General features: G+C 44.9%; 1 protein-coding gene across 5 annotated transcripts in view; it reads left to right on the top strand.

Moving 5' to 3' along the window:
- Positions 1-3,541: 3,541 nt before the first annotated feature.
- Uap1 (UDP-N-acetylglucosamine pyrophosphorylase 1) overlaps positions 3,542-9,708 on the top strand; it is a 32,129-nt gene continuing 25,962 nt past the window's right edge. For 3 of the 5 annotated variants that reach the window (XM_021153450.3, XM_021153370.2, XM_021153213.3), the window contains exon 1: positions 3,557-3,713. Coding sequence is in view for 1 of the 5 variants with exons in the window: in XM_085842775.1 (XP_085698901.1) it covers positions 3,636-3,713 (78 nt within the window). In the remaining 4 variants the exon portion in view is untranslated. Of the gene's footprint in view, positions 3,714-8,605; positions 8,673-9,708 lie in introns of those variants that run through there. The other 2 variants (XM_085842775.1, XM_085842764.1) reach the window with 2 other exon arrangements.

Genomic DNA, 9,708 nt, shown 5'->3' with positions numbered 1-9,708 from the left:
CCGTGTCTTTATTAAGGGGCAGACTAGATGATCTTTAGCCAACACCAAGGGATGGGATTCAAAGTCTTCTCTTCTACCACACACAACCTCACCTCTATGTGGAGTCCTCCAGCTTTGCAGTCCCAGGAACTACCACATGCTGGCGTTCTTTATAACCTAGTTTATTTCATTCTGTGAGTCACGTGCTTCTTAGGTTAGAGTCGGTTGCCTTTTCTCCTTTGTATGTATCTTTCTTGGCATCCCACTCATTTTAGATCCACTGTCTATCCCAGAACCCCCGAAGGACTGCGTAAATGTTAGGAAGGTGTAGAAAACACTGGGTGAAACATCTGACATTGAAGAGGGAGTTTTCTTCATTTCACAACATTTCAAAACACACCCTAAACTGAGAAAATGTAAGTGCTGGGAAGAGTGGTGAGCTAAGGCAGTATCCTCTCTCTCCCAAGAGAACAAAGTCCTCCCATCCCAGGAAACTGGGAAAGTGCTAGTCAGCTCATCACCACCCACTTGTCTGCACCCTCGTGGGAACAGTGATGTCATGAGTGCTCAGGCCTTGCCGTGACCCAGGCTGAGAAGAGCCTCACTGCCCTGGTACTTTGTGCCTCTTGCTGGCAAAAACCTCCTTGAACCAACTGAGGCCATCATGTTCAGGACAGAACCCTTTGGTGTGGCAGCCTCAAGGACCCACACACTTTTCAAAAAAAAATCTAGGTGGGTTATAACGGATTCTGAGAAACAAGCAATGTGGGCAGACTGGCACAGGTCTGACAAGTCACTCAGAAAAACCAGTCAAGCCAAGCTGTTAAGTAATGTATTTCACAAAGTTAAAATAATTTATAACTTAGCCAAATATATCTACCCCAAACCATAGAACCTATTATTAATATATGATATTTTCAAATTTTAAATTATCTCACAATAATGGCTCATTTAAAGCGTCTTTTCTCAAAAGGGAGTAGAGAAGTGTGATTACCATTTCATTCATATATATATATATATATATATATATATACATATACATATATATATACACACATACATATATACATATATGTATACATACACACACACACATATATATATATACACACAAACACACACATATATACACACACATACATATATACATATATGTATACATACACACACACATATATATATACACATATATATACATATAAATGGAAATCCAGTGAAACTCATTAATATGTATAATACATATTATGATAAAAAGAAAGCATCTCATACTCTGATATAACTTTTTTGTCTGTGTGTTTCTGGGGGTTGAGCTTGTATATCCTACGCAAGTGCTCTTATCATTGAGCTGTACAGCCAGCCTTATCTGTAGCTTTAGCACACGTGACTATTCCTATCATTGAGCTGTATCCCCAGCCTTATCCGTAGTTTTATCACATCGTGTGACTCTTCTGCTTCTCCTTTCATTTTCCCCTGATCTGTTTTCAGCTAATACTCATCATCTGACTACTGTACACTCGCACTCTCTCCTTTCCCTTTCCCTCTGTCAACTGTACCGTGTCCTTGTGCTGTTGTGTTTTGTGTATTTCTCTGTGTTGGTGATCATTTCTTTCCAGGTCTCATAATATCCATCTAAGTATCTGTCCACCCATTCACACGTCCACCTATCCAGCTAATAGACAAAACTGTTACCCATTTATTTTTTTTAAACTGAGTTGAGCTCACACCACTAAAAATCTGTACCTTTTGGCAGGTACTCCCTTTTGACACTTCAAATTTCCAAGTATATATATATATATATATATGTATATATATATATATATACATATATATGTGTGTATATATATATATATGTGTGTGTGTGTGTGTGTGTGTGTAAAACAAAAGCCTTGGAGGCGGAGAACTAAAGGGCAGCCTTCAGAAGTGTTAGGTGGTCGCTCACTCCTTTCTGAAGCTAAGGCGGATTTTGGAGGAAAATGCGTAGTCCCTCTGCTTTCTCTGAGCTCTAATGCTCATCTGAGCCTTTGCTGCTGCACTCACGGCCGTCCCTTAGGAAGAAGGAGCACTTCTCTCCCCTGCCTCTCTCATTGTACTGGAATCCCTTGAAGAAATAGACTCTTGATTCCCCTGTAGAGTCTATCGTAAGTTCTACTAACTCAATAAATACGTTTTGGACAATATGCTCTTTATTGACTGCTGTAGCCGCCGATTTCTTCCTAAGAGAATGCTTCTACCCCAGGGACTTGCACACGTAAAGGTCAAGAGATTCTGGGCAACCCCGTTGTGGGCAGGCTCTGAATTCTTCACTTAAGACTGGGTACTTTCCAAGCTGGAAGTATGAAAACTAGAGAACACACCCGTGTTGTTAGTCTTGCTCCAGGAAGGCACACCTGCCACTATCAACAGCACTGTGGGTGCCATTTACAGCTTCTCAGGCAACGTGGCATTCTGACAGGATTCCAGAGAGCATGCAAGGCTAAGGCCAAGCAAATACTGCTAATAATATATATCATATCCTTCCTTGATCCTGTTCCACCAAGCTGTTTATCTATCCATCTAATCTCTCAAAGCCACAAATGTGCCTTAACAGAGGGCAACTACGTTTTTATTTACAAATGATACCCCTTGTTAAATGATATTTCTAAATGACATAAATTGATAGTAAAGTCTGAATGAAAAATGAATACACAAGAATGACTAAGAAAACACCGAAAACGAGGAAGCCTATCCACCTGATGGAAAACATCTGACTTTCTCTAGGATCCAGGATATGTTAAATTTAGTTGCTTTTGACATCTCAACAAATTGGACTCTCGTTTCAAAACCTGCAAAAACCCAACATAATAACTCTAAATATAAATGCAACTTCATAACACTGAGATTATAGCCTGCACATACACATCCGCTGCCTATGTTGTAACAGGACAGTTGAATTTTAGCTCTCCACTCCCAGCTAAGTCTTGCTCCCTGGGCCGGTTCTCACTGACTGGCACATTTAGCATGGCCTCGGGTCATCTAATCCCTTTTGAAGGCATTTCATTCACTTGTCGCTGTGCAAAAGGCAACCTAGCTGTGACTCCGAAGACAAGGACAGAGGAAGCCCGGGTCACTGGCAATCAGGTATGTGGAGAATTAGAGACAAAATCAGCTAGTTTAAGGTCACAGGCCTGCCCTGGAGGGATCTCTGCCTAGAAACCGGCGGGTCTTTCCCAACCACACCCGTGGGCGTTCGGAACTCCGTCACTTGAAGACTCACTGCCAGCGCCGCGCTCCCTACCAGGCGCTCTGATCCGCCCCGGGTGACCGAGAGGACCCGCCCTGCAGTTTGTCCTTAAGGTGGCGCCTGGCCTCACCTCCCAGCGAAGCCGCGCGCGTAGCCGGCCCCTCCCAGGCTAGTGCGTGAGGGGGCGGTGCCACAGACTGACAGGATCCTTGGCTATCCTATTGGGCAAGAGTCTGAGTGACGTAAAGAGGCTCCTCCTTCCTGTCGCCGGCGCCCGCCCCTTTGGCTGCTCTCGGTCGCTGACGTGTCCGGCCGGCAGGCTTCCGCTCCGCCCCTGGGCCGCAGCCACTCACCGCGGCGGGAGGGGCCGGGTGGCCGGGGCCCGCGCTCCTCTCGGCCGCTGCTCGTGGCCCGCCCCGCCGCCCCGGCCCCTCGGATGACAGTATATATTCCAGGCGGGCGCGGGACACGGGCGAGTAGCCGAGCCGAAGGAGCCGCGGGATTGTCGAGGGAGGTAGGGACCCCCTTCACGCGCGCGCTCCCATGCCAAGCGCGCGGACCCGGCTACGCGTTGCCGCACCTTGCTCGGCGCCCGCTGCTCGGAGCTCCCGAGAGGCGTGGGCTGTGTCGCGGCGGGGCGGGGATGCGCGCGCGGAGGGTCTTGGGGGAGACCTGGGAGAGGAGGCTTGGGTGCTGATGGAGTTCCCGGCGCTTGTCAGCGCTGTTTTTGAGTGGGGGGAAGAGGAGCCAGGAGGGTTTCAGGCTAGGGCCCGGGCATAGTTGTGCCACTTCTGGGGTTCACCGGTGGGAATAAAGTGGTCGCTGTTACTGTTGGGAAAGCGCGTTGGGGTGTTTTGAACCCACGAGGGTAAGAATTGATAGTTCCGACCAGGACAGTGGATCCCAATGGGGGATGTGACTAGCACAGGACCCTCTTGCCTTCGCTTGATACTGATAGTGAGAGAGGTTCAGATTTCAGGGTTTCACCTCAGTTGGACTGGTAGAACGGTGAGGCTGAGAGCACACATATGCTCTAGAAGATTTAATAAAAGTTTGGTGTGAAGGCTGACTGGCCTTCATCGGCATACTATGAGATCTGAAATCCGATGGTAATGATCATGCATTTATGAGAGGCACAAGTTTAAGGACTTGGAGGTGAAGTTCACTGGGCTTGGATCCAAGAGTTTGCAGCAAACCAAAAGCATTTATCTATTTATCTATTTCATTTTTAGTTGACTCACTAGTCTGTCCTGTTAGTCAGTGGTTAGGACTCAAGTCAGTCTCAGTACCATTCCCCCCCCCCCCCCAGCCCCTCCCCTCTTTTTTCCTGTTTTGTTTGTTTGTTTCCGAGACAGGGTTTCTCTGTGTAGCTTTGGTTGTCCTGGAACTCACTCTGTAGACCAGGCTGGCCCAGAATTCAGAGATCCATTTACCTTAAAGACATGTACCGCCATTGCCTGGCTCCATGTCCCCCCACTCCCCACCGCCCCCCAAAGCGATTTACTAACCCACCCTGAGGACATATAGCAGCAGAGGTGGGGGTGGAATTGGGAAATACTGGACTTCCTTAATGTGGCATTTAAATTCTAATAAAGGCATGTTTGATAACGGTTTGTCGGTTATGTTGATCCAGGTGTGTTAGGTTGTAGGCACACACCAAATTTAGTCATAATTTCTAGTGCAGACTTTTGTTCTTAGTATAAAAATCCATGTCTTTTTAATTCTCTTCTCTATTGCTCTATACTATTTCGTTACACACACACACAGCTCTCAAGAAAAATCAGTAGGAGATGCGGTACTATGGTTATAGCTGTGTCAGGTAAATATAAACCATATTTATTATGAATGTTACATAACACATAAATGGACAGATTTGATTTTGGTAATAAGTTTTGTAGATTGCTGGTGTTCTGGGACCAGATATCAAAGTTTACAATGAGTTGTTTTATTTGCATGAATATGTTTTTCTCCAAGCACCCAAAGGGGGGTAGTACTGAATGAGCTAGCTAGGTTGCTCTCTCTCTCTTTCTCTCTCTCTTTCTCCTTTTTCTGAGACAAGGTTTCTCTGTGTATCTCTGGCTGTCCCAAAACTCATTCTGTAGATCAATCAGGCCTCAAACTCAGAGTTACGCCAGCCTATGCCTCTGACCAGACCACGCTGGCCCGGAACTCACAGAGATCTGCCTGCTTCTTCAGGGCTGGGATTAACGGAGTAAGCCTCCTCTGGCCAGCTTTGAATGACTTTTAAAGGAACAGTTCTACCTAATATTTACCATAGGATGTGTGCATGTACTTTTAGTCGAAGAGACCTCTTTGCTTTTTAATCTTCAGGATATATGAAAAAGGCTGGGTCGTCTTCATGAGGAAATACACCAGGGAAGTGAAATTATTTGCACAGTGTCAAATGATGGGCAAGGGACAACTGGAGCGAGGAACCACAAACTAGGGGCACCTTTTGGGTTGCATGCGTCCCTAGTGATCTGACTACAACATGCTTCCTCCAGTGCTCACAAAAACAGTGCTGAACACGAGACCCTGGGAATCATTCCTTGGAAAAGAATACAAATCTACCTCTCCCTACTGTCTTATTTTTTGAGAATTTTGTACATGTTCTTATTAAATGCTTTTTAAAAAAGTGATAGAACTCTTGAAACCTAGATGTCAACTGAAACTTTTTTTTTTCTTTTGGTTTTTCCAGACAGGGTTTCTCTGTGTAGCCCTGGCTGTCCTGGAACTCGCTCTGTAGATCAGGCTGGCATTGAACTCACAGAGATGTGTCTGTCTTTGCCTCCCGAGTGCTGGGATTAAAGGCGAGCATCAGCACCACCCAGCTGAAATACCCTGTAACCCCCTAGAAAGTGTCCAAGCTCGGACTCCTGACTTCCTCACCTTTGGGTCTCCCTCTGGTTGGAGGAATTCATCTGGACTGTGCTTTGTTTCCGAGTACCGTTGACCTTGAGATTTATCACATAGCCCTAGGGTTATGAACTAGTGCTTAGCTGTCGAGTCATTAGTTTCCCTTTGGATGTTTGATACCTGTATGAAGTTGACCCAAAGTAAAGAATGGAGTCTCCAATCTCCAGTCTCCATCCTAACTCTGTCCTGTCAACCTTTTCTTCATACTTGGTGAATGGTATCATGTTACCGTATTGGGCTGTTTCACTTGGACCTAAGCTTGGCTTGTGTCTTCATATGTAGTCTTAAGAGTTAGCCAGATAAACACCCCCCCCTCCACCCCCTCCCCACGGGGTGCTGCTTCTCACCCAGTTCCCCACTACTGAGCCTCTTAGGACTTAGTCCTTTCGCCCACCTCATGTTTCTTCGTAGCCGTAGCTCACGTCCTTTTACACACTCGGCTCCTACTGTGGAATGTGAGTATGAACTTGTTCTCCATCTTATCCCTGCTGCCCTGAACACACTTGGTGGGCAGTAAGTGCTCATTAAATATTTGGTGAATGAATTAATAACCACATACAAGTTAATTTTCCTCTTTAAATTCTCTGTAATCACACGTGCTCAAGAAAGGGTAACTTGTATGGGTAGCCTAGTCACATTGTGAAGAGGGCAACTTGGGACCAATCACAACTCACTGTAGTTTTGTGACCTAAAAAAGCAAGCCATGTTGAGCCCGTAGGTTATGCTGGAAGTGAAAATTCCCTAATGAAGTCGTTGCCCGTGTAATGTAGCAGGGCACATTACTACATACTTGGTGATGACTGCAGGTAAACTTGTAAAGGTTTACTGGGAAGCTGGGTGTTACTCCAGCAACAGCCCTTTTATCCTGTGTTTCCCGTGGGTCTTGGTTCCATCAAGAAGCCACACTGAGTGGTTAGCTTATCCATGTCTGTACTCACTGTTCTCTATGATGTTCATGTGATGAAATCACAGAAGCATCCCATTCTCGGAGTCTGTCCCTTGTACAAGACTACAGCTGCCTTCAGACAACTGCTGCCACCATGTCCTGATCTCTGAACAGAGAACTCTGGGAGGCATTTTCCTTATTGCTCCCCATTGAGGAAATTTTCTTTTCTTGTATCTTTGGTAAACTTTTTGGCTTTGTCCATAGTAGCTCTTTCATGTTCAAAAGGTTGTGACTTAGAACTGTAGAGTGCAGATTTCACGTCTTTAATAGTAGTATTTTATAGAGGCCTCTCAATGTCCTAGGCGCTTTCAAAATTGCTTTTCATCATAGTAAGGATACCCTTACTTTAGAGGTAAGTGCTTCTTTTTTTTTGTTGTTTTGTTTGTTTGTATGCCTTTGAGACAGGGCTGTGCTCTGTAGCTTGGACACAGTCTTAGTCTGTAGCCTAAATGATCCTCAGAGGCTCCATCTCACTTCATCCACACAAATGCTAATATTGTGGCATTCGCCATTCCTCCCGGCTAAGGACTGTCTTTGCTCCATTTTGCAGACATGAAAAATTAGGGCAAGCCGGGCGTTGGTGGCGCAGGCCTTTCATCCCAGCACTTGGGAGACAGGCAGGTGGATTTCTGAGTTCGAGGCCAGCCTGGTCTACAGAGTGAGTTCCAGGACAGCCAGGACTATACAGAGAAACCCTGTCTCAAAAAACAACAAAACAAAACAAACTGAAAAATTAGGGCATTGAAAGGTTAAATAACTAGATCAGAATCACAAGCTTGGAGCGCGTTTGAATTGAGGTAGACCTAGTCAGTCTGACTCTAAAGCTCAGTGATGGTTGTCACCAAATGATTCTGCCTGGGTTTAAGTGAGATCTCTCTCATTGGATTCTTTGTATTTCCTCTGCTTTTGCGAGAGAGGAGAGAGAAAGAGGATAGAGTTGGAGTCACATACATCTGAGTTAAAAATTCCCATCTTTCTAGGTACTAGTGATGTAGCCAAAGGCAAATTACATAACTCCTTTGAATTTCCTTTTCTCATTGATTGTGAAAGATTATTTGTTAGGCTTCAGCCTTGGATGAAAATTTTATTCCCATTGTAGAGACACTGAGGTTGAAAGTATTTATGACTTGGTATAGGCAATAAAATTAGGAATGCCCGTCTGTTCTCACGTCTGACATGTGATGGACTTGTGGTGTGCCTCCAGGGATGCTGAGGACAAGAGGAGGCTCTGGTGTTGCAGCATGATTTGTTTTCACGTGGCAAAACTTCTGGAGGAAGTGCAGGCGCGCTCCAGGATGTCTGCTACCTACTCTCTGTGGGGTAGACGCCCTTTGAAGTTTTGTGTCTGGTGTTGCAGTGGGTGAGCCTGCCCATGCTGCCTTTGTTGCAAGAGCCATAGTCTGTTCTTACCGTTTCCTTGATGGGCACAAGGTGCAGAACTCCCTCTGCAGTGTGGAAACAGTGTTTGATGCTGAATGGTTGTGATGAGGTGGAAACTGTCGGGCATCTCATCGTATAGGTGCGGGACCTGAGGCCTGGGACAGCTGAGTGACGCATATGGACTGTTGACTGCTCTGTGCCCCTGGTCACCAGGCTGTGACAGGAGGATAGGTTGGTACCGCCATCCCTTTAACTGCCAAAGCTAAGCAGGTGGAATGCAGGACAATGGGGATTTTTTAATAGTGAGTCTCAAAGTTAAGTTATCCCTTTCATTCAGATCCTTGCAGCCAGTCTGGGTCATACCCATGGGTTTGTTTGTTTGTTTTGTTTCTTTCTTCCAATATTTTTCTCTTTTAGTTAGCCTTCAAAGTAATGGATTTCATTATAGCATTTTTAGACATATATCAGACATAGCTCATATTTATTTTCCTGCTGCTTTCTTAAATAGTCTCTCTTCTGCTTTCATGTCACACATGTGTATCTCTAGTGAAGTTTAGATTCTGCATATAAAGGGAAACCTATCTCTGGTGTGTTCATTCTCCATTCTACTCCCTGGGACCTTTCCCCCTTTACTTCTTCTTTTACTTTTCTGGTGCATGCATATATGCATGTATATGTTTTAAGTCTAGGTTCTGCATATGAGAGAAAAAATGCAATATTTGTCTGAATGTGGTTTTCTTCACTGATGGCTCTAGTTCCATGAATTTTTCAGAAAATGACATTTCAGTCTTTATGGCTGAATAAAATCCCATTACGATAGATATCCTATTTTCCTTTATCAGTTTGCATGTTGATGGGTATCTAGTAAGGTTCTGTGTCTTGGCTATTAAGAACAGTGCAGCAAGAACTGTGGATGTGCAGGTATATACCTCTGCATGCTTACTTAGATAACCAGAAGTGGTTATAGCTAGATCCAGTTGTAGTTCTACTTTTAGATTTTGAGCAACCTCCATCCTGACTCCTATAGCAGATATACAATCACGTTTCTATTAGCATCATACAAGGGTTCCTTTCCCCCACATCTTTAGCTACATGTGGTGTCACTCTGTTTTCTTTTTTAAGTTTTACTTTTTACAAGTGTGTGTGTGTGCGTGTGTGTGTGTGTGTGTTTGAACATCTTATGGAACTTGGTTCTCTCTTTTCATCATGTGGGTTCTAGAGATAGACATCATGTGCTCAGATTTGGAGACCTGCTGAGCCACCTTAC

The sequence above is a fragment of the Mus caroli genome, unplaced genomic scaffold (genome assembly GCF_978045245.1).
Source record: "Mus caroli unplaced genomic scaffold, Mus_caroli_1 scaffold_1, whole genome shotgun sequence".
Taxonomy (NCBI): Eukaryota; Metazoa; Chordata; class Mammalia; order Rodentia; family Muridae; genus Mus; species Mus caroli.
The sequence above is the reverse complement of the archived record's forward strand: the minus strand, read 5'-3'. Positions and strand labels throughout refer to the sequence as shown.